At 31.0% G+C, this 24,797-nt stretch overlaps 5 protein-coding genes and 1 long non-coding RNA gene across 6 annotated transcripts; 2 read left to right on the forward strand and 4 right to left on the reverse strand.

Annotated features, from left to right (window-relative positions):
- Nucleotides 1-71: 71 nt before the first annotated feature.
- On the forward strand, nt 72-16,780 carry LOC141536298 (uncharacterized). The gene is made up of 5 exons (XR_012480714.1): nt 72-282; nt 388-539; nt 1,490-1,582; nt 16,428-16,600; nt 16,670-16,780. It is a non-coding gene; the product is annotated as an uncharacterized LOC141536298 (long non-coding RNA).
- LOC141535866 (uncharacterized) lies at nt 3,107-3,896 on the forward strand (the record flags this gene model as incomplete). Its single annotated transcript, XM_074256028.1, has 2 exons — nt 3,107-3,289; nt 3,360-3,896. Coding segments are annotated over 2 exons (522 nt in total), but the record flags the coding sequence as incomplete, so codon positions are not given.
- Nucleotides 4,115-5,195, reverse strand: LOC141536169 (uncharacterized). The gene is made up of 3 exons (XM_074256502.1): nt 4,885-5,195; nt 4,472-4,687; nt 4,115-4,383 (listed from the first exon to the last, which is right to left on the reverse strand). Exons 1-3 carry the CDS (start codon nt 4,891-4,893, stop codon nt 4,213-4,215), a joined length of 396 nt encoding a protein of 131 aa, XP_074112603.1. The 5' UTR covers nt 4,894-5,195; the 3' UTR covers nt 4,115-4,212.
- Nucleotides 6,329-7,806, reverse strand: LOC141535863 (uncharacterized). Its single transcript, XM_074256024.1, has 4 exons — nt 7,651-7,806; nt 7,348-7,584; nt 6,813-6,962; nt 6,329-6,716 (listed from the first exon to the last, which is right to left on the reverse strand). Exons 1-4 carry the CDS (start codon nt 7,660-7,662, stop codon nt 6,576-6,578), a joined length of 540 nt encoding a protein of 179 aa, XP_074112125.1. The 5' UTR covers nt 7,663-7,806; the 3' UTR covers nt 6,329-6,575.
- Nucleotides 12,465-15,495, reverse strand: LOC141535870 (uncharacterized). Its single transcript, XM_074256031.1, has 6 exons — nt 15,353-15,495; nt 15,164-15,267; nt 14,915-15,071; nt 13,670-13,923; nt 13,313-13,589; nt 12,465-12,950 (listed from the first exon to the last, which is right to left on the reverse strand). The coding sequence occupies exons 1-6, from the start codon at nt 15,493-15,495 to the stop codon at nt 12,590-12,592; spliced, it is 1,296 nt and encodes a 431-aa protein (XP_074112132.1). The 3' UTR covers nt 12,465-12,589.
- On the reverse strand, nt 16,151-22,309 carry LOC141536296 (uncharacterized). The gene is made up of 3 exons (XM_074256727.1): nt 22,136-22,309; nt 19,429-19,506; nt 16,151-17,203 (listed from the first exon to the last, which is right to left on the reverse strand). The coding sequence occupies exons 1-3, from the start codon at nt 22,307-22,309 to the stop codon at nt 16,271-16,273; spliced, it is 1,185 nt and encodes a 394-aa protein (XP_074112828.1). The 3' UTR covers nt 16,151-16,270.
- Between the last annotated feature and the right edge of the window lie 2,488 nt (nt 22,310-24,797).

Genomic DNA, 24,797 nt, shown 5'->3' on the forward strand with positions numbered 1-24,797 from the left:
GTACGGAGTTCCGTGAAGAGTTGAGTGTCGATGGAAGAAGATTTCGAGTTTTTATACATCGCTCGAGTCCCTCCCATAACATTTCGTAATTTTTGGTGATGGCATTGGTAGAACTAGATATTAAACAGCTTCTTTAATTCTTTTTAGCTCCCCTCTCTTATTTTTGACCACCAGAATTCATTTCGATAACTGCACTTAATTTTAATTAACTGTTATTTATAATCATAATCACGGATCCGTCAAATTTATCGAGCTTTTGTCATTTCTTCGAATTGTCAGTAGGTAATTAATATACATTAATTATTTCTTCTTTATTTATTTCATAAATTTATAATTCATTTTTTTAACAGGAATTTTTCGTGAATTTCTAACTTTTATTTTTTGCAGATTCAAGGGCAATTTTAGTCTATAATCAGCGGAAAAAAAAAAATAGTACTAAAGCTAAGCCGAAGGTGAAAGGGCGTGAAAGTACTAGTGTACCAGATGCCTTGGAATAAATAATTCAGTTAAGAATTAATGTCACAATTGAACTTTCTAAGGTATTCTTTATGTTAATTAATCTAAAAATCCGGGTATATCACAAAGGTCTTCACATTTTTGAAAGATGTTTATTTACATAGAATTTAGAAAAAAAAAAAATATATATATATATATATATTTTCAATTTTATACTAAAAATTTATATACTCCGGAATTATTTATCGGTTTCCTAATTCTCAATACATAAAATCTCTTTTGATGCCCATCGTCACTTACATTATTTCGTAAAAAAAAAATTACCCAACAGTCCAGTGTATTATTCGTCGGCGTTAGAATTATTATTATTAATATAAACAAGCTAATATAAATGACTCGGATGATTAATTGAAATTGCAAATATATGTCAGACGGTGTCAAAAATCTTAAATTTGAAGATTGCTAAATCTCGTCTAAGAAACCGGATATTTACTTTTAATTTATTTTCTACGGGTTTAACCATCTAGCAAAAGAGCTAACAATTAATTATTATTTATACATTGAATATTGAACGATCTTGTTAATAAAAAATTATTTTATGATAAGTTACGAGTGCTCTGTATTCATTTAAGTCACTCAAGTACTGGTTTACATTTCTTCTCAGGATACAGAGGTATTATAATGTAATGTATTGATATTTTAATAATAAGTAGAGACAGGGCAGACGAAATAATAAATTAAGGATTACGTTGTCTCTCACGGTGACGATCAAGGATAAAATAATTAAATATATACATATTGATGATGGTAATTTTTTGATTATTGAATTACTCGTGAATTGACCTCGGAAAGAAAGATAAAACGTCGTGAATATATTTTTAATAGTAATAAAAAAACATACCGTGTCTATTATAAATATTTAAAAATAAATTAACCAATATTATGTATAATGTATGATGTATGTCTTTCATAAATGGATTTATTAGGTAATTGCTCATCTGTATCACTAATTAATTTTTAATTCAATTTGCAGAAAATTTTATTTAATGCCGAACAAGAGGATGCTGCAATTATATTTAAAGAATAAAAGACAGGATCTTCATTATTTTAAAGCTAAACGGTGAAGGTAAGAGCTCCTTTTTTTTTTTTTTTTTTTTTTTTTTTTTAATTAATTATTTGTAATCTTCTTCCGAATTATTTTTCATTGGCCTTGATGTGCTCCATTTTTGAGCTATTATTTATTTCGTTATTTAACTGATCGGCGCTAAATGTCCGAGGGGTCTGAAAAATTCGAGAACGAGGAAATCAATAATTTGATTTTATTTTCATATATCATCACGGATGATTGACCGGGGGATTAAAATAGAATGGTTTCACTTCGATGTTCCGGTGTTTGACAAACCTTTCACCGTTCTCTTACAATCTTTTGTCATCTTATTTTAGCAATTGGCAATTTAATCCCTGCTTCCGTAAAATTTTGCCCCTACATCCGTAAAATTTTATTATTTATTTTTTTATTTTGTCCCAGTAAAATTTAAAAAACTTTTTGAATTTTAAATATATTTTTTTAAGTTTATCGTATTTGATAAATTATTAATTAACTGTGTAAATATAATTTAGGTATTTTTTAGAAAGTTTCTACTCTTCACTTATAACAAAATGAATTTTTTAATTAAAAAGTTCTAATACTTGAGATGTTATCTTCAATACAAATAATTAATTATATTTTTTTTTAGTAAGATTCAAAAAAATTAAATTTTATTGAAAATAACGTAAAATTTATAATCAATCACATCAATTATTTATTTAAAGCTCTCACCATTTCACAATTTATAATTCACAAAATTATAGATCGAAAGACTTTAAGTGTTTTATACATAATTGATTTTCGCTCAGCCATGCTACGAATTAAAAAAAAATATCATTTCCTACTAATCCATAAAAGGTATAATTAGCAAGACCAATAGAATTTTCGACCAAAATTAATTCATCTTCATAACACCATAAAAAAATAAACGCAGTTTTCAATACTCCCACTTGAATTAAAGGTCTTGACTTTCAAAATTTATTCTATTGATTCTTAAATTTTCTTCTCTGAAGAGAATCAATATAAATGATTTTAAACTTTTCAATTTAGCGAAGAATGTATTTTAGTTTTTATAAAAGAAGAAAATTGAGTTTAATATCCAGGTGATTTATAATAACATTATTATATTACTATCCATTATTATACGAGTTACAATCGCTGGATGATTAGCTGTAAGTGATCAAATATCCAACGCGGAACTAGTTAGTTTGGATTTATTTATTTTTTTTTTTTTTTTTTTTGATAAATAAATCTAATACCCGTGATAGCGTACAGTGAGTGTAAGAAGAAAGATGAAAGTGTTTTGATCGTGAACGTCTGAAATAGAGTTGCGGTATATAAACCGCCTACAGTTCTTTCGTCATTTCAGTATCATTTTAATCAGAGCAGTGACATTGATCTTGTTTTTATTTTTATTAATTATTCACAATTCACAATGATTTTATTTATTGTAAGTATTTATTTCATTTTATTTTATGTGATAATAATAATAATAATAATAATAATAATAATAATAATAATAACTAGCAAAAAATAAAAAATTTACTATTATAAAACTAAAAAATATTAAAGATTTTAAGCCTGATCAGCATCTCAGCATGTCACACGTGGGACGGGAGCAAAGATTATCAATTTCCACGTCCACGTTTAATTTCCCAGTCATTTGATATAAAAGAAGTTCCAACGAAGGTTATCAAAATAACTAAAACGATCGCCGTCCGGGTCCCTGTACCGTATCCAGTAAAAGTGAGTAATTAATTATCACCAATAAATTTCATAAAAAACAAACTAAAAATTTTTAATGCTATCCTTACAGGTTCCGTATCATGTTCCGGTCCCGGTGCCAGTAAATCATCCGATACCGGTCCCCGTTCCACAGATTGTTAAAGTTCCTGAGCACATACCCTATGTGGTATCGAAGCATGTACCGGTGGAACTTAAACAACAGGTGCCCTTCTTTATTTCCAAGCCCGTGCCGATACCTCATCCGGTTCCCGTGCCGCATCCCGTAAGGATAGATCGCCCCGTTCCGTATCCAGTTCCCTACGAAAGTTATCAACAACACCTCCAAGATCAGCACTACCAGGTTCATGAGAATCACCAGTCCGAAGAAAGCCAGCACAATTTTGTTCAACATGATGATCAAGATCACTAGATTTAGTGTTTTGATTTTAATTTGTAAATTATAGTGATAGAAGGATTTGTTTTTATTTAATAAATTTTATTAACTGTTAATAAATAATTTTTTAACATCATAGGATTTAATAAATATTTATTAATGGTTAATGAATATTTGTTAACTGTTAAAAAATATTTATTTAAAATAAATAGCAAAGATAGAAATTTTTTTTGACAATTTTTGAAACTCTACAGCTGGAATATATAATTATAATTAAATTTAATAAATTAAATAATTGTCTTCCAATTAATTAAATTATTAATTATTAATAAATCCTTCTTATCCTATCTTATCCTATCTAATTCTTGAGCCAAAATTAATATCTAAAAAAAATATTACTAAATTACCAAGTCATAAAAATTGCGAAATAAATAAATAAATAAATAAATATAAATAATTTAAACTTGAATTTTTTATTACTGATATAACATACAGTGCTCTGAGTATTTCAATATCCACTTAATCAAACCTGGATGATTAACTGACAGTATTAGTCAATGAAAATCGGCTGCGCGATTCCATAAGAGTAGTGTTGGGCGTACGGCTGATGAAAGGTCGAGTCAGGAACTTTAACAGCTAGCGGTATCTGGTGAAACATTTGAGCTACTGGGACGGATTTAACTACTCCAAGGTGGTACGGATCGTAGACAGAGACCTGCGGCTGTAATAAAGGGCGTTAATGATTAGAAAGTTACAATTATATCATTTTTAATATGAATAAGATAGAGATTTTTTAATAAAATTCTTACCGGAACTTGGTAATGTTTTTCGACAGTCACTGAGTGGTGCGAAGTCGGTAATGGAACAACATACTCTTTTTGCGAGTAGATATAATCCGGAGTATGAGCGTATCCGTATCCCAGATCAATAAGTCCTCTTTTATCCTTTTTGGAATCTATTTCTTTTTTTTTTATTGCTGCGCCAAGCGCAAGTGACAAAACAGCCATCAAAATAATTATTGTTGCCTAAAAATTATAAATTAATTAATTTTATTAATTATTTGTACAATTATAAATCAATTTTCTGAGAAAAAAAAAATTATTTTTTACTAAAAAAATTATTTTGAACGAAAAAAAATTTTTCTGTAGGATCAAAATTTTTAAAAATAATTTTTTTGCTCAATGAAATAAATTTTTAATGAGTGCAATTGAGTAAAACTCACCTTAGCCATGTCGAGGAGTTTTTCAGAAACTGTGAAGACTACCGAAAATCGATAGCTTTTATATAAAACGGCCCTTAATATAAAACCAGTTCAATTTATTATTGAGTGGGATCGATGACGAAGGACGCTAATAATATCTACGAATTGTTGCGCAACTTTAATGGTCCCAATAAAATTACTAACGTCACATCCTACGTCACAGCGCTTCACCCTGGGACTTATTTATTAGAGTTCCTGATTTGCTCTGGTCTCTTCTATGGGAATTGACGTTTATTTTTACAAATACTACACAAAACACCTGACTGAGAAATGAAAGTACTTTGGGATTTATTGTTTCCGGCCTTCGGAATCGGATAACATATATAATATAGCGTTTAGCCATAACGAGTATATTTCGAGACGTTTTACATCTCTCTATGTACTAAGTTCTATTACTATATTTATCTAAGTACACAATCGGATTATAACTTCGTTAATTGGGTATGTTTTTACCACATGTAATTCGTAGTCCATTATATATGCTAATGCATCTCATTCATTTTATCTTTTTTTTATGACCGTCCTCGGGCTTATTCATTTGAATCGTTATTTTGTACATTTATTTACTCAAAAATTTTATTTATTCATTTATTTTTATTATTATTATTATTATTATTGTTGTTTTTATTTTTGGGAAATACTTTAAGTATTTTTTAATAATTTTCTACTCTTCAATTATTACTAGCAACTTTGCAGTCACTATGTGAATTTTAAACGATAAATAAATAAAATTTTGTTGTATTAAATAATTACTTTTGTTAAATTGCACTGTACTTTTTTAAATATTCAAGTTTTTGAAAATATAAGCTCATCCCGTTGTTATACTCATCAAGAGCTTTCATTTGAGTACCCACATCAATTTTTCATATATTTATATATATTATATATATGTATATATGAAAAATATATATAAAAAAATGCATGTGGGTACTCAAATGAAAGCTCTTGATGAGTGTAACATCGAGATGAGCTTATATCTTTAAAAATGTCAATAGTATAGATAATAATAATAATAATAATAATAATAATAATAAATTATTATTATTATTATTATTATTATTTAGTAAAATTTATGTTAAAGATCTAAGATAAAATAAAATAACATAGCGCGCCCTTTTGTCGCATATATATATATATATATATATATATATATATATAAATAATAAATAAAAAAAAAATGAAATTAGATGCATGTAAGTACATTTAGAATTTACATTGTATGTATATGCAATTGAGTGACGAAATAGTACATTCGTTTTCCCACGATTAATAAGTAAAGTTAAAGTCTATCCAAGTGAATAGGAGAACCCACAAAGCTGAAGCTTTCGCAATCCATTCAGAGTTACAATATACTTTATTTATTTATTTAATAATCCTTAGTGATAGGAGCAATGAAAGCGTATAATTTTATTAAGAAAACATTAATAAATTTATTGATCAATTTGCTATTGTATTACACTGAGAGCTCAAAGCTAGTGTCTTGCATTTTCACAATATTAATAATGAATGATGCTTTCATTTCGATGATTTGGTGTCAGATATTATTTATCATTAATAATTAATAATTATCATTACAATTAATATTTATTTGAAAAATACTGTAGGAATGAATTGAGATTTAAAGTTTGTTGTTGATTTTGATGCATCATGGTTTAATAAAAGTGTCCGTAACCGTGCTCGAAACCGTGTCCGTAGTCGTGTCCGTGTCCGTGTCCGTGGACGTAAACTGGGACCTTTTCTTTGATGTAAACTGGGTGTGGGACGGCCACTGGTACTGGATGGGGTTCAGGTACCTATTTTCGACAGAATTAATTTAATTATTATCATTAATTACAGTTTAAATTGATAATTATCAATAATTATAGAAAATAAATAATAAATATAATTACTTTTACGGGGTAGGGCGCAGGTACTGGAACCTTAACTGGTACTGGGTAGGGTCGGTCGACTGGGACATGAACCGTCTTGGTCTTGATCACTGGGTACGGCTGGGGAACTGGAACCTTAACTGGTACTGGGTAGGGTCGGTCGACTGGGACCTGAAAAATAGTTCAAAAAAATTTTATAATTTAATTTTAAAACTCCAAATTGTGAGTGAACAGCCCAAGATATGAAAATTTTTAATCAGACCTTTTTTATTGAGAATTAAATTTAAAAAAAAAAAATTTCTTACAATTTTTTCGTATCTCCAATATTTAACCCATAATTATTGACCTCAAACTTTCCAAAAACAATCTTTGATAAAATTTCAATTTTTAACTTTAAATTGTGAGCAAACAATTAGAGTTACGAAAATTTTCAACAAGACCTTTTTTTTTTTTTTTTTTAGGAAATTTAATTTCCTAAAAAAAGGCTCTTACAGTTTTTCCGTATCTCCAATATTTAACTCACAATTAAAAAAATTCCAATTAAAAAAATTCTTACCTTGACGGGGTAGGGACGGTCAACATGAACTGGGTACGGTTTTGGAACCGGGTATGGAACTGGAACAGCTTTGACATGGACGGTGTGATGTTCATGGTGTCCCAAATCGTGTCCGTAGTATCCGTGGTCTAACCCGTGACCGTAGTCACCGTAGCCGTAGCCGAGGCCAAAAAGACCGCGCTTTTTGGGGGTCTTCTCTTCTTCTGCGACGACCGCAGCGACGAGCATCAAGAAAATCTAAAATAAAATTCAATAGATAGCAATTAATAAATAAATAGAGTAATTGTGAGCAAAGAGACCTACCAAGACCTTCATGTCGACCAAGCACTATTTACTAGTTCAGTTAAGTCTGTTCTGAGGATATTCGCTGAAACAACCCTTTATATAGGGAATTCACTTTCATTTGGCCATACCACCCCCCTCGGGCCCCGGGAGTCCAAGTTCCTTCTATTCTGACGCCACACCTACTTACCTTACACGCATTTACCTAATACACATACACCACCAGCGATTCGCGATTCGCGATCTGTTGCTCTACCTTTATCTTTACTTTGTATTCTTGTATAATAATGCATAATATATTTATACGTTTATACGCTCACATATGTACCGTCAAGCGACAGTCGAGTCGTTGTATAACTCATGAACTTATAATGATCGTTTCTCTGTATGTAAATCCGTCGCGATACGTTTCTGTTGGGAATAGTTTATATTATTCGCTTTTTATAACTATTTATTTATTTATTTATTTAAAGTACTTGATTCATTCTTAAGTCATTCTTTGTGTTAATTAATCACTTACCAAAGGAATTTTCAGTTTATTATATTATTACTCTAACTTTCTTTGAATATTTAATGCAATAGCTAATTTTATTTTAATGCAAGTTAACTTTTAAGGCTATGATTTCTATCAGTCATAAATTTGTTACTGAAATCGCAAATATTTGTTGAAAAATAGTTTGTTCAATATTTTTTAAATATTTTCAAATTTTAATAAAAATTTTTTAAGTTCGTTTTTTTTTTTTTTTTTTTTTTTTTAATTTTTAATTATTAATAAACATTTTATAAAGATTCTTGAATAATAAATCTATGCAGAAATTTATAAAATTTTTATAATCCCAAAATTTGACTCGATAAAAAAATTCAAATAATTTAATTAAGTATTCCTGAATTAAATTTATTAAAACCAATTAATTAACTATTTAAAAAAAAGTATAAATATTCCTTCATTGTCAATAAAGTATAATATTACTCTTGAAAAAATTAATTATTAAAAGATTATGCTCAATAAATTAAAAAATAATTTCTGAATAAATTAAGAGACCTTTATCAATCTAATTAGATTTTTTTTTTTTTATTAAACGTGTCTACCTTCAACAATATTATCATGAAGAATATAAATATCTTAACCAAAGAACCAGACTAGGGTGCGCCCTAATATAACACTAATGCGGATCTGTTCTCACGAATCCGCGGGTGAGGTTTAGGATTTAATCGCCGATATATAAATAAATAAATAAATACAATTGAATCGAACACATGCGTGATTTAAGCTTTAATTTATTCTTACGATTCAGAATAGACGCAAGTAATTAACAGTAAAATTGTCAATAAAATAATAATTTTGTAAATTTAAATGGCGCAGATTAATGATCAAAATGAATGAACAGGAGTAATAAAATTTGGAATGCGCATGTTGGAATAATTTGGGGATGCGCTGCATGTTTTACGGAAATTTCAAAGTTATTTTAATTATAAATCGGTAAGATTGTAATTCAGCCCTTGATGGAGAAAATTTCGAGGGTTTTAGCAATAAACACGCATGAGAATAAAAATTAACCGGTCTCGTTATTACGCAATTGAAAGAACCGAGTGAAAGAGAACAGAGACGCAAGATCGAATGTAATTGTTGTAAATATAGATGCATTTATGGAAATATAGCTATAACTAAAGACACTTGAGAATCCTGACGCGATGTGAAACCACTGAAAGATTATCCTGGGGACCGGCTCGGTATATTGATACTATTATATAGACTTTGTCGGGTTAGTTAGCTGAATATTTTATAATTAGATGGATCTCAGCCTGAGATAAATAAAATAGCTACACAGGAAATCGTTTTGTCGGAGTTTGTTGGGAATATATTGCACCAAGAAAAATTTTAGATTTTATTAGAAATAATTGCTCAGGTGGTTAATAATCTGGACCACTCGGCACCTCTCGCAGGATTTTCGATTGTAAAATTTAATTTTATTGAGAATTATTATTTTTATACTCAATTTGTAGTTTTTTTTTTTTTCAATAATTTATGTTAAAAAATTTATTATTAAAAATTAATATTTTTTTTTTTTAATAAATAAAAAAATTAACTTATAAAAATATGTGATTTAAAAATTTTTTTTTGATTTAATAAAATTTTTCAAAATTATTCTTACTTTATTAAAGAAAAAAAATTCTTAAAAATAATGTTCTTGCTCCAAAATTTTGTCGTTTCGATCAATTTAATTTTTTATCCTTTTAATTATTTATCAACAGTAAAAAATAATAAATCTTATAAATTTAAATATTAAAAAAAGGAAAAAGGATTTTTTTCCGTAAAAAAATGATAAGCTACTTTGAAAATTTACGAAAGGGTAATAAAAATTCGATGTACGATAAACAATCACAAAGAATAAGTACGCGAGAAACCGTTAATCCGAACAATAGCAAGGTTGTACGTTAGTTAACAATTGAGCGGCCGTGACCGAGACTTGCGATAGGTCATAGACTTGCATTACTTTGTAGTATGTCTTGTAATTATCATATTAGCTGATATAAGATGGTAGTGAAAAAAAATTCACCCTGTTTAACGGCTTCAAGTCTGAGACAGAGACCTTGAGATATTTTTTAAAAATCGGCTGTTATGTAATTTACTAATAAAACATAAAAGCAGTTTTTAATGATAATGATAACTTGATAACGGGTTGAGGTTCTCAAGAGTAGACGGACGGGAATTAATGAATCGGTTGGTGAGTGACTGATAATTAACATAAACCATTACCGGGAGATAAGAGGCATTAACTTGTTTAGCGGCATTTATAATCGCTGTAATTTAATAATTTAATATTAAGAAGAGAAGACGCGAAATTTTTCAATAGAAAATAAAAGGATTAGAAAATGAAGCTGATAATAAAATTCAGATTTATATATTGTCGGACTATAAAGCCTGGTTACTTAATAGTACTGCATTAATGCGTCGAATGCGTATTCAACAGCCGTCTAACGTAATAACACACCGTGGTAGTATTATATTATATTATAGTTTGCTGAAAGTATATATTAATATATTACGAGGATAAATAATAGCGATGTTGCCCGAGAATCTGTGTCGTTTCGCTCTACATCCTACGGTCAATTAGATATTCAGATTAGAGATCCTTAATCAAGGAGAAGGAAGGTTGTACCCTCTTGTACCAGGTGATGCCACCATTTGTCTTTGTTTTTGTTTAAGAGTGATGTATATTTATGGAGGGAATTAACACTTAGACTTTTGATCGAGTCTTTATGCTCCAATAATTGTATAACAAAGTTCGATGCAATTCTCAAGTACTCAAGTTATTAGTCCGTTTAATTGTCCGGATAACTTGGTAATAGTTATAAAATTGTGAGGTACAGCCAATTAATTAATATTGTATAATTATTGGGAAATTATTTTTAGAAAAAAAAAAAAAAAAAAAAAAAAATTATAATAGTAAAAGTATGACGTTAATTATTATTTTTTTTTTGAAAATTTTAATTTTTTTCATTTTTTGCAAATTAAAAATTGATATTTTTTATTTTTTTCTTTAAAAAAAAATATTTTTATTTATTTATTTATAGTTTACAAGTCACTGCAGTCACATAGTGACTGTAAAGTTTTTAGTAATTAATTAATTAATTAAATAATAAAAAATAAAAAATAAAAAATTTTTCTAATCATCATTTCAAAAATTATCAAAATTAAATTCTACAAGCAAAATTTTCAATCGAATAAAATTAATTATTAATTAATAAGTCAAAACCGGACTATGACTAATTCGCCTGAGAGCTGGGCATGCAAAGTCACGATTAAATTTTTAGTCTATTAAAATTAATACAGAAAATAATTGGGGTTTTAATAGTAGCGGTTTAACCGATCCTTTTTATACCAATTAAATACCGCGGATACACGATAAAAATAAAAAGTATGCAATGTATAATAATAATAATAATAATAATAATAATATAATAATGATAATAATGATAATAATGATAATAATGATAATAATGATAATAATGATAATAATGTAAGCCGGGACCTTACTATTTGTAAGTTATAAGACAAGAGACTCGGGATATATCCTAGTTATAAACAAAAAATGGGCAAGTAACGCTCGAATGAACACGAGTCACTACACTGCACATGCATGCGGTTTAAGCAGAGTCAGTCCATAGTCTCTGACTCCTATTTCATTGCTGGGCTGTTACTGTTAAGTACTATGACTATTAAACATTACCTGGCCCACGTAACTGCTCCATTACGTAACACAGCGATCCTTATTCAAACATAATTTGTCTTATCATATTTTGCGTCAGCAAAACTCTAGACTCGGCCGTTTGTCAACTTTTATTACCCCTGCATCCTCGAATTGTTTAATTAAATTTATTTAAATGTCAATCTCGCTATTGGGAAATCAGAAGACGTATTTATTAATAATGTAAGCGCAAGGCTAAAAAATATTGCGTATTTTTTAATTGTATCGTCAGTGACCGCGATTTATAAATTTTTAAACTCTAAATTGGAGGAAAAGAATTTTATTTAGTTTAGAATTATTTAGTTGTCAGTCGGCGTGATATTTATTATTTTTATTATAAAACGTGATTATAGTCGTGTGTAATCTGGAGTGACACACCCACGTGCCCCACGTGTTAAACATTGTACTGACAGCGGTATTATCAGTTTTATTCTATCGGGTTATTCCAATACTTCCTCTTCCTATTTCACCTAAATTGGCTCCGGGCTGAGCTCTTACTTTTATTAATTATTTTTATTATTATCAAGAATTTAATAATTAATAAAATGAAAAAAATAATTAAAAAAAAATAAGTTAAGATCGTTTTCTAAATTTACATATTTTCTGCGAATTATTTATACCTAAGTACAATAATAATAAATAATAACAATAAATAATAATAAATAGTAATTGTAAAATAAAATAAATAAATTGTTATGTTAAAATAACTATTAAGTTTCATTGTCAATAACACTGTCGATAATTGGATCATCATCGAGTTCAATAGGCCATTTACCAGCAGTCGCTCCCGGTTCGACAGTTGACGGATCTGTGATCATTATTGGACCAAGCGGCTCAATAGTGGTCTCTTGGATTTTCTCAGTGACCTCGTCATCCCAGTGTCCTTGGTGGGAATTTACCATGGACACAGTGGTCCGATTTTTGGAGGCAACCGTTGAAAGTTCAGGTCCAATTTCTGTCGAATTCATCGGTATCGTTGCCGTTTCGGGAATCGGGGGCATTAGATCGGCCGCTGGTTCTACGGTTTCGATCTGGCACTTTCGGCCGGTGAATCCTATCGGGCATATGCATCTGCAATTGAAAATTTATTTTATTAATTGAAATTTTTTTTATTTTTAAACACAAATAAATATTTTTTATTTTTTATTCAATAGAAAAAAAAGTTAAGAATTTACTCCGAAATTTTTTTTTAAATAAAATTAATAAAATTTTTTTATTTCTGGATATAAAAAAAATAAATTATTAATAAAATTAAAATGATTTTTTGCAATATAAATTTTTAAATCTCGTATTAAAAAAAAATATCCCAAATTGATTATTAAAAAAACAATTTTGCTATTTTTTTTTCATTGATTGATTATTATTAAAATTAATTTTTCAATGTAAAAAAAAAAAAAAAAAAAAAAACCAAAAAAAAAACCAAAAACTCTTACCTAAAATCACCATCTTCCTTGGTCATACTAACGCAAGTCGCGTTATTCTGACAAACATCAGGATGATCATCGCAGAACGTAAGTTTCTCATCACAAAGGTCCCCAGTCCACCCTGGCTTGCACCTGCACTCCCAAGGCCTTCTGCAGCCCCCATTAACGCACCCCGGATAGGGAACGCACTCAGTGCAGTTCTGTCCCGTCCACCCGACGCGACATCTGCAGGTTCCGGGTCTGCGGCATCCTCCATTTTCTCTGCTGCATCCCGGAGCGCAGATCGCTGAAAAATCCCATTTTTCCTCAAAATTCCGGCAATAAAAAAATAAAAATGACTTTTTATTATTAAAATGATGAACTCACGGGTCTGGCAAACGATTCCGGTCCACCCGGGCTTGCACCGACACTCGAGAGGGCCCTGGCAGGTTCCGTGGACGCAACCTGGTAAAACTGAGCACTGCTTGCATTTGTGGCCCTGCCACCCGAGCCTGCATCTGCATTCTCCGGGCTTCTCGCAGTATCCTTGGCTAGGGTGACAATCTGCGTCGCAGATCGGCTCCGAGCAGAACAATCCTTTCCAGCCTGGGTCACAGGCGCACTCGAAGCTCACGTTGCACCTGCATTTAAATAATTTTTTATTAAAAAAATTATTTAAAAAAAAAATTAAACATTTTTTCTAAATATTTTTTTAATTAATTAAAAAAAAAAAAAAAAAACTAAAAATTATTTAACGTCAGCTAAATTTATTTTCATCTGGATCAATCGCCTCAAATAATAAATTATTAATAAGAAAGTAAAGCAACTTGACGCATTAATGATTAATAACACTCGAGTTTGCGTTATTTTAAGAGGTAATTTAAAATGTTGATGGTTCCGTTAGGTAGCGAAACGTCATCCTGTCATATGTGTGTATGTGTGCCCGAGCAATGGAATATAGTACCGACAGTAAGAGAAACTGAGGTTGATCACCTCTGGTTAAGGCAAATGCCGCACATATCACACACTGGGTTTAACTTTAATAGTTTTAATGCTCTGACAGAGATCTATCTCCTGGATTTAATCTCCTGTTATTAATATTTAATTATTAATTATTCTATAAAGAGTGACACATTTGACAGTGCCTAAATTTTATTTTTTTAAATTAATTTATGCCGAATTCGGGATTAAATTTCATACGAATTTTTTTATATCGGAGAGTTTATATTAATTCACTGTAAAAAATTTTCAGGTAATTTTTAATTCATTGAATGATTTAGTTTATTAAATTCCATCGAATTTTAATTAATTAATTATTTTTTTTAGAAATTTATTAAAATTGTCGTGTGAAAATTAATTTTATTTAATTAAACGCAGTAATAGTAATAATAATAATTTGTTATTTTACACTTTCTAATTCATAATTTATCAAAAGAACTTTAAAATAATATTTGTAAAAATTTATTTCAATATTTAAAAATTTATAATTTTAAATAAATTATTTTGTGAATAATTTCGGACATAAAATTTTTTTTAATCAAAAATTCTATAATAATATTTATTTATAAATAAATCAATATTTTAGTAACTAAAAAATTATTTAAATAAATAAAAAAAAAATTAATTACTTACCTACCGTGTTGGCAACCCGGAAGAGCGACACACTTGTCGCATAATTCTCCATAAAAGCCTAGCTTGCACCGACACTCTCCAGGTCTTCGGCAGTAGCCCTGAAGCGGATCGCAGCCCTTTCGACAGAGCGGAACATCGCATAGGTCCCCGGTCCATCCTTAGCCATCACATAATTATAGTACCCCGAGTAAAATCGACCCGCGAGCCCGAATATAATAAAAATAATAAAAGGTACAAATAATTTTTTACCTGGAAGACATTTAACTTCACCGGCTTCATCGCAGACGTAATGGGAACCAGGATGCTGGGCAGCCGGGATCTCGCAGGCCTGCTTCTTCCATTTGGGAACGTATCTATCGATTGATCACCAAGTGGAAGTTGTCCAGGATATTAATATTTATTTAAAACAAGGATTTGTTAATATTATTGAAAGCTCACCTGGGACCGGCAGCGAATCCGCTGGGTAGAGCACCGAGTCCTGCGGTGGCCACCAGGAAAATCCCCGGGGAAGAGTAGCCAGGTGCGACCACCAAATTAGAATCACCGAACAAAGGCAATAGACACAACAGGACAAGTATCATCTTCACTCGACTCCTTGCTGAAGACTGAAGCTAAGAGTCCACGGCCACGGATAACGGGACCGCATCGAGGTCAAGGCACACTTACGCTCCTTCTTTATGCACTCTGTCATATATATTTATGTATTTATATATGTGTATAATTGACTGCTAACGAACCTTTATGACACTCGTGTATCATATTTTATTTGTTCTTTCGCTTCGAACTCATTTAAATGCGAATGGTGCCTCTTCATGGTCTAGTTTTTTTAGGGGAGCTCAAGAAATCAGAAGGATTGATAGATTATTTATTTATCCTGAAGCTGATTGGCCAAATAGCAAATTAGGGACTTATTAAAATAAGAAAAATAAAATTTATAACTTTGGACATAAATTTTTAAGGCATTTATGAAGAAAATATTTATATAGAATATTTAATATATTATTAGAAAGGTAAAAAATAATAAATGAAAATTAATTATTAATAATTATTTTTTACTGTTTTGATATTTAAAATAAAGAAAATAAATTTTCTTAATCTAAAAACAGGATTTAAATAAACCACTACAATTTAATAATCATAAATTTAATAATAACTATACATAATAAATTTACATTATCAATATTTACAATTACACAAAGATATTTGGTTAATTATTTACAAATAAATACAGGAACTTTTAGCTATTAAAACAGCCAGTCTTTGTCTCTTGATTGAGCAAATACATACATAACTATTTACAATAATAAACAACTGTACAAGTGAAAATTTTCCTGAGAAAATTTTTTAAAAATTTCTTCATACAATTTCTTCCTCAGGAATAATTTTGGGCGCCCTTGAAAGTCTGAAGATCTTTACGCCGGCAATGACAACAATGATGACAAGCGCCGCAACAATGGCTGCGAGAAACGCCCAGGGTAGCAAATCCTTATCATTTTTTTTTTTTACTTTCCAGACATCGATGGAGCTGGACCTGGTGTCAATTTCAATGGGGAAGCTTCCTGGGCCGTCATTGGAGGCGATTCTGATGAGATACTTGGTCCCAGGGAGGAGAGAAATCTGGGCAAACTTGGTATCAACGACCTGGTTGCCCATTAGGCCTCCGGTTTCCGGCATCCAGGAAACGACGTAAGTCTCTTGATTATCATTGTCATCATCTCCATTATAACTCTGGCTCTGACGGACCTGGTGCTCCAGAGAAGGCGGCTGAGTGTATTCGTCAGAGCGCCTCCTGAAGAAGAACCTGCGGAAGACCTTCTCCGGGATCGGAGTGTCCTGACTTGAGCGCCACTCCACCAGAACCTTTTCGCCGTACTTCTCGAGGTAGAACTGCCTGACCCGGTCGTTGAAGCGCTTCTGCTCTACGTCGCGCTGCTTGCGGAGCTGCTCGTTCACGTCGAACCAGGAGAGGCTGGCCTCGACGAAGGGACCTTCCTTGAGGGACTCCAGGGTTGGGGTCCACTCTTGCCAGCTGTAGTGCCTGATGGTCTCCTCGGAGACGACGATTAGCCAGGTGTCTTGGCGGAGAGAGGGAATTCGGTTTCCTGAGAAGAAGCCGGACTCTTTCCAGCCACCGTTTACGTCAGAGGGACCCACTTGCCTCAGGAAGATGGCGACCTCGTTGGCGCTTGCTCGGACCGGCCCGCGAGAGGGCGCTGGAAGGCTTGATGGTAAGTACTCTTCTTCAGTTCGGGTTTTACGGTATTTGCACGCTGTTTGGCATGCTGGACACTGGAAAAATTAATTATTTAGAATTAATATTGATGCTGCATTCGAAGGGAAAGAAAGTAAATTTATTTATAGCTCACAATTTTTGGCAGTTGCTAATAGTTTTAATAAAAGTAATAAAAAAATTATTTTATCATATTAAAATCTCAAAATTTAATGAATAATCTCTCAAAACAATTTATTACTTCTATTAAATATAAAATAAAAATAATGCATGGTATAATTTTTAACCCGATGAAATAAACCCCTCGCAATCATCATTATTATAATAAACTCCCTTTAATGTTTATAAAAATAATCTCGGTACTCTATTACATATTACGGTTGATTAAAAGTAAAGAACCGGGACCAGGACTTACAAAAAATAATAAAAGATTTAAGGTTCCTCAAGGTCCCGATTGCCGGAGGCGATTCATGTTTAAAATAATGGTCGTTCCGGGCCATTTTAACTAATTAACGATCTTATACTCAGACTAATGTATACCATGTCACATATATACTCCACGATGTATCGGAATATATAACATATCAAAATAAATATATTAAAAATCCGCGAGTTTTCTTCTTGCAAAATATTGCCAAGAAACTTTTTCGTATTTTTCAGCGGAATATTTTTTATACTAAAGATCCGGAAAAATTTCAATTAGTTCCTCTTGCGTAGAAGGTCGCAACACAGCTTCTGGATTTTAAAATTCTGAACCGAGCAGCGATAAATAATTTACCGGTTAAAATATCGGGTCTGACTAATTTCCTTCGGAATTTCGACGCCCATCACATCTCGTAGGTTCTAGTTCGTCAGTTCCGATTATCCGAGCCCAGCTTGAAGATGCGAGAACACTTATATTACCTCATCCTCATCTCCGTAGTTGAGAACAGACCACAGAAATTTAGAGACGCCCCGTCGCGCGGGAAAAACTTCTTACAGCATAAAGCATAATGTGCACCGAGTACGAGTTTCAGTCTGACCGTATAATAGTCACTCTAACGTCTTTGTTCCGGGTTCGAGTGGTAAAAAATATCGAGTAAAAGGACCCACAGATCAGAAAAAGTGGCTGTATAGTTACCATTTACAGCTATTGTTAAATCGGAGAGAAAAATCCAATGGAAAAAAAGCATGAGAGCTCGAATAGCCGCCTCCAACTCCAATTTAGGACCCAGACCTTACTACCTGCTAATTTTCATGCTAGACCGAACATCCCGGCTGAGAACATGAGGAACTAACCTGCCAAGCCCGAGACGAATTTCATTATTCCATTTTTTTTTTTTTTTTTTTTTTTTTTTTTTTCTATACATTCTTCGGCTTCGCGCCATCAGATCTCGGTTTTATTTCTTATTTTTTTTTGGCTGTTTCTTCACTATTAGGTTCTTAATTCGAGAGGGCACTTATTGCTTGGGATTTATGCTAGATTGTTGATCAACAAATTGAGTAATGTTTATTTTATAAAAGCTCTATTATTTATTACACTTAAAAAAATTATTTTTATGATTAGAATTTTTTTATTAATTATTTTAGGAGTTATTATTGAAATTTTGTTGATAAGTACCTTGAAAAATAATTACAGTGAATTTTTGTAAGGATTATTAAAAAATAACTATTTAAAAAGAACCCTTGTTAAGAAATAACAAAAATGACTCGAAAAAAAATTTGAGAATGATATTTTAAAATGCATAAACCGAGAAAGTAAAATGACAAATGATTTTTTGTATACAAAAATTATTTTTCAAATAAATTTCAAAGTGTCGATATTTGAAATGTTAATTCTCAAGATTTAATTTTATTTATTCTAGTCAAAGCGTTGACAGAGACGAAATTAAAAATAATTTTCCAGTTTTTTAAAATTACTAGAACTACATCTAAACGTTGGATTTAAGGGGAAAAGATCTAAAGTTTCTTTATTTATTTAACGATCACGACAATTGAATAATAATGAGATAAAAAGGCGAGTTTATTGAATTTATCCCGGCGATAAAAATAATTCAAAAGAGTTGGTTAGATCGACTAACGAGATACTGGTAGACATATATAAAACTCCCAGGCAAATGAGTCGCATCTCTCAAAACAAACACGGCTATAACTCCTCTATCCTCTTTCTCTTTGTCTTATTCCCTCTTACTCTCTCTCATATTCTTATTCTCGATCCTTTTTTTTTATTTTTTTTTCCGCGAGAAAAAATAATAAGAGCTTATAATGTTTGATAAAAAAATAAATAATATTGTTAAATACTCACACGGAGATACTCCTCTCCTTCGCAAATGAATTTCGTGGTATCCCACTGTGTCTCAAGAGTTTCGCAGTTTTGCCAGCACTGAAACACAATAATAATGTTAATATTCATCGAATAAATAAATAAATAAATAAATATTAAGAAGAATTATGAGGGGGTAAAAAAATTTCGTAAAAAGATTTTAAGCCAAAAAAAATTAATTTTTTATTTTTCAAAAATTATTAATGCCCGCAATTTTGAAATTAATCGACCGATTTAATTTTAATTGAAACTTAAGATTTTTAATTACTTGAAAAGAAAGTCTCTTCAGTTTCATTGGAGTCTCTTCAAAATTGTGGAAATTATAAAGGTCATTCAAAAAAATAAACATGAATTTTCGATGTTTAAAATGCTTTTTGTGGCTAAAATATTGGATTCGAATAAAAACTAAAAATTTCTCTGTCTTATTAAACTATTCAATTTTTAATTTGTACTTATTATTATTAATAAAAAAAAAATGTAAGAAGGTAAAAATAAATAAAAAAGTGAAAATGAGCATACCGGCCGGGGGGTTAAAAAAAGAGCGAAAGTTTTAGAATAAAAACCATCAAGCTAACCCGTCTGTTGAATCGAGTAGACCGATTTAACCGGGTTCGGTTACGGGGTCGATATGCGTGTAGTGGTCCTGGTATAGTTTAGGTTCTTAACCACCGAAGGACCAAAGGAATAAAGCGAAGGGTCCCTCATATTCTTAGGACCTCAGATTTGTCGGAAAGCAGATAGAGCAGAGGGAATCAGCTCCAACCTGTTCCGAGGCGCACAACACGCCGACTTCCCTCTTCTACTACTCTTATTTTAAGGTGTACATCTTACATTAGCCGGTTGCCGTTGTCTTTTCTCGTATTTACTTCTTATTCTACGCTTCCAACCAAACTATTCACCTTATTTTACTTTTTTTATTGTATCTTTGATTGCTGGACCGCCACCACGGTCTGATCTTCGGGGAACTCGGACACTAATGACAAGGTAGCTCTGATATTAACTTACTCCGGAAATCTAAGCGATGTTTATTTTCCTTGCGGAAGTTACAAAAAAATTTTTAATTATGTATTAGAAAAAATTATTATCATTTTTTTTTTAAATTCAATTTTGTTAAAAATTTATTTTATTTTTCTTACGAAAAAAAAATTAAAAATTTTAAATAACTTTCTTTTGATTTCAATTAGTGATAAACAAAAATAAATTTAATTTTCTGAAATTTATGTGATTTCATTAATACCAAATAACAAATAGTAGTTATTTATTTAAAATAAATATGATTAGACATAACTCACGTCGAAATGTACAAATGTCACTCCATATATACATATATATATATATATATATATATATATATATATATATATATATATATATATATATATATATATATATATATATATATATATATATATATAATATATCCACTGGAGCTTACTACAATGAATCAGAGATACAGATGGGGAGCCCCGATTATCTCACGCACATAAAAATAAAATCCCTTATTGTTAAGGTTAACATACATTCGTGAAAGCAACGGGGAGAGTCCTTCTCCCTCTACTCCCCACACCAAGTATTGCTCATTTACGGCTGTCCTATATATGAATAATATAAGGGTGTCCATTAATTTAGGATCGATTCGATCAACAAAAAAATCTTTATAACAAAAGAAAGAAGACCATACGCAGTATGGCCCACGCAGTATACAAAATTACCCATTGAAATTTATCCTCGACCCTTTTTACATCCTCCATTACAATATATTATTATTTTTGATTTTTTTAATTTGAAAATAATTATTATTATTTTACAAAAATTTTAATATTTTTACGAAATAAATATATATTGTCTATTTATACAAGGGCGGTAACAAAAAACGTTACTTGTTACCCAATTCTACCAAATCAATACATAAATTTATTTATCGAATCGTAACTATCTATATTATTCTATAACCCCTGAATTAACAATTAAATTTCAATGAACAATTCAATTTGCCCATGAGTAAACAATTATATCAAAATTAAAATAAATAATAATAATAATAATATAGTATATTCACAGCAGTTGGAGTGATAAATGTCATGGGCCATGGTGTTGTTATATGTATATATGTATACATGGTGACTGTTAAGTTTTGTCTTGTCTAAATTTAACGGGGATTCGGAATAGGACCCGGCCCGGGGTGCCGTTCAACAACTGGAATAAATCACGGCCCGTCAAATGGAAATTGTCACGATTCAAAAAAAAACAAATAACGCGTAGGCTTAAAAAATAACGCAGTAATGACTCGGGTATAAATATACTCTAAATGAAAAATTATTTCTCTGCTTTTAGGATTTTTTTTTTCTAAGTTTTATTCATAATTAAATTGATTTTTTCCTTTTATTAAAATTTCTATTCAATTAATTTACAATTAAAAAAATTGTCTAATTTTTATTACAATTAATTTCACGACCAAAACTTTAATTTTTATTGAAAAAAATTATTTTGAAGAAATTAAAAAAAAAAAAAATGAGAGCTAATTTTTTAAACTTTGACCCCTCGACCAGAAGTTTCACGATCATGAAACGATAAACTTACAAACTCGATACTACGCAATGGAAAATGAAGTGCTCGGAGCCTGGAGGTAATTGTCTGGAAAGTGGAGCGCGGGAAAACTTATCCATTAACAACAACAACAATTACTCACTTCGCTGCAGAGTGTTTCGCTGCGATTAGAGTACCAGTCGCAAGTACCGTCTATGCTGTGCTCCTTAATGCACTGGATCCTGCAGTGCGCTATCCTGAGCAGAGGACCGAGGTCGAAGCTCTGCACCATCGTCACAAAACACACCAAATTGATAAATGACACCAGCAAATTCATTTTAATATTTTTTCTAGTCACTCTTGACGAATTTTTAAGTTTAAATTACAAACACAAAACAGTAATCCAAATTGGAGCTAAAAATTGTACGAGCAAGCCCTCAAAAATAGTAAATCAACTGTGACCTTAGCCGTGCTCGAGGCTCTTATATACGTTCGCCCTCTACTTCCCACTCCCGAAAATTTGGGTCCCCCTCTACCGCTCGCTACAACATAACACAGAGAAGAAGAGAAGAAGAGATGAAGAGAAGAGAACATCCCTTGTAATTACCTACGGGCTGGTGCTCCTGCATAAGTCCCTCTGTATCTATATATCTCCCTCAGCTACAGTCTCAGACTCAGCATATGGCATCGCCCTCGGCTCCGCTTGCCTTATTTTCACCAAATTGTTTTTCTTACCCAATTTTTTTATTTAATATTTAAAAAAGAGGGTGTAGTTCATAAATATATATCAAATATTGTGCGTTTGCCAACAGGCGATTGCTAAAATTATTTTTATAATAGATCTTTTCAGAATCTACGGAAAATTTCCTGAAAAATGAGTACTCACAAGCTTTGACGTTATCTATTGACGTTATTAAAGATATAATCTCATCCTGATGTTACACTCACCAAGAGCTTTCATTTGAGTACCTACATGCATTTTGATATATTTTTCATATGTACATAAATATATGAAAAATTGATGTGGGTATTCAAATGAAAGCTCTTGATAAGTGTAACATTGGAATGAGTTTATATCTTTAAAAATGTCAATAGTTAACAAGATACAAGGTAATTTCTTAATTATGTACAAAGTTTTGCTTATTCTCTTACTAATATAAATAATAATAATGGTACATTTTTTTTACTCTCATCATATGGTCAACGTATAATTTTTTAATTTTTGCTTCACACTTGAAACATCCAAGAACAATAAAACAATAAAACAATAAAACAATAAAATTAGAAAAACCAATACATAAAAAAAAAAAAAAAAAAAAAAAAAAAAACAGAATCTTAAAATATTTATACAACACACAGACCAAATTTTATGATACGACAGTATACAGTGAAATTTTGAATCCATTACGACACAAAAGAAGGAACGACGGTATCTTTAATAATTACGACTCAAGTTCTGAGTAATCGCGATGACTAAATTACCCAGAACTTGAATTTCAAATCCAGCTGAAAGTTTTTATGTTATATTATATTGTGGTTAAAATGTCGTCCAACAAAACGACGGACTTCCTGTTAGTCCAAAATCGGCATGATAAATGGCCGACACTTTGAAACTTTTAGAAATCTAGATAAATTTAAACTAAAAAGGGATTACATTTGGTTTTAAAAGCCCCGGCGATTAGAATAGAAGGGATTAGATTAAATTTCGCCGTAACAAAGCGTTAAATTTTGGACAAAAGGAAAAATTTACAATGAAATGCAGAGGAAGAGAAATCGGGTTTGAATTTTCACGCTTACTATCAATAGCTTATTTTTATTCGTCGCTTGTACGTGTCGAGAATCTCGGAAAATTGCTCCAACTGAATAGAAAGTTCAGATTGGAATTACGATTGCTATCGGTACGTGTTAGAGTACTCCTATCGCTCGATCGTCAAACCTACCCGGCAATAAATAAAAATACCTTTGGTACTGTACACACGGGCTCGGGTAATATTATCTATTCCTTTTATTTCTGAGTGTTTATCGTCGGATATTTACTTTAAACGTGAAACAAAGATAAAATTGTTTTGTGGTTAGTTTTTTAAGCGTTCAAAATTTTTATTCGTTTTATATTCCAAGTCTACGGTTTTATCTAATGAATTTTAAGTACTTGCCGCTTTTACACGAAATTTAACCACAAGAACATCTAAATTTAAACAGTTTCAATGGATTTTATCGGATATATCGGAGTTTTATAATTTACAAATTTTGTATGATGCATTACAAAAAGAAAAATTACTTTTTGTAAAAAATATAAAATCTGCATTTAAACTCTCCCTAATTCAACCTCGAAAAATTCTCCATCTTATTCTCCCACCAAATTACTCAAAATTCTGATCTTTTGTCCGGCTCCTCAGCCATTTCCAAAAAAAATCCATATTTATATTAATAAATCAGCAGTTGGACAAAACTGGTTAGGCATCAAACAATTCTAAAAGCTACAGCCGTTATATTATTATCCTAGCGTGAAAGACGCTCCCTGGGGATCGGGCATGACATAAACCTTTAGCAGCTCACGTGTCACAGTCGCAGTCGGTACAAAAAAAATATAAATAAAAAAAGCACCCAAATGAGTTGGGAACGCCGATGATCCGACACCGACAGACCCGTAGATATACACAAAGTAAAAGCTCCAGCACCCGAAGTGTAATCTGTTATCCAATTTCTTGGGATAAAATTTATTCGCATAAAATAAAACCGGGATCAATCAAAAACTACCCACTGATATTGATATCCTATAATGTAATAACATTTTACCGTTTAATATCATATCGAGTTCAATACCG

The sequence above is a fragment of the Cotesia typhae genome, unplaced genomic scaffold (assembly GCF_013202065.1).
Source record: "Cotesia typhae breed Kobodo isofemale line unplaced genomic scaffold, CoteBio_Ctyphae scaffold_152, whole genome shotgun sequence".
Classification (NCBI taxonomy): domain Eukaryota; kingdom Metazoa; phylum Arthropoda; class Insecta; order Hymenoptera; family Braconidae; genus Cotesia; species Cotesia typhae.

Bases quoted from the DNA above. Each gene is read 5' to 3' on its own strand.
- LOC141536169 (XM_074256502.1), bottom strand. The intron at 4,384-4,471 runs GTAAGAATTTTA...CCTTTATTACAG, and splicing joins AAAAACATTACCAAGTTCCG to CCGCAGGTCTCTGTCTACGA.
- LOC141535863 (XM_074256024.1), bottom strand. The intron at 6,963-7,347 runs GTAAGAATTTTT...ACTATTTTTCAG, and splicing joins ACCGTCCCTACCCCGTCAAG to GTCCCAGTCGACCGACCCTA. The intron at 6,717-6,812 runs GTAATTATATTT...TGTCGAAAATAG, and splicing joins CTGCGCCCTACCCCGTAAAA to GTACCTGAACCCCATCCAGT.
- LOC141535870 (XM_074256031.1), bottom strand. From the start codon at position 15,495: ATGATACTTGTCCTGTTGTGTCTATTGCCTTTGTTCGGTGATTCTAAT. The intron at 15,072-15,163 runs GTAAAAAATTAT...GTGATGGCTAAG, and splicing joins TGAAGTTAAATGTCTTCCAG to GATGGACCGGGGACCTATGC. The intron at 13,924-14,914 runs GTAAGTAATTAA...ATTTAAATGCAG, and splicing joins CCGGGTTGCCAACACGGTAG to GTGCAACGTGAGCTTCGAGT.
- LOC141536296 (XM_074256727.1), bottom strand. From the start codon at position 22,309: ATGAATTTGCTGGTGTCATTTATCAATTTGGTGTGTTTTGTGACGATG. The intron at 19,507-22,135 runs GTGAGTAATTGT...ATTGTGTTTCAG, and splicing joins GCGAAACACTCTGCAGCGAA to TGCTGGCAAAACTGCGAAAC. The intron at 17,204-19,428 runs GTGAGTATTTAA...TAATTTTTCCAG, and splicing joins AAGGAGAGGAGTATCTCCGT to TGTCCAGCATGCCAAACAGC.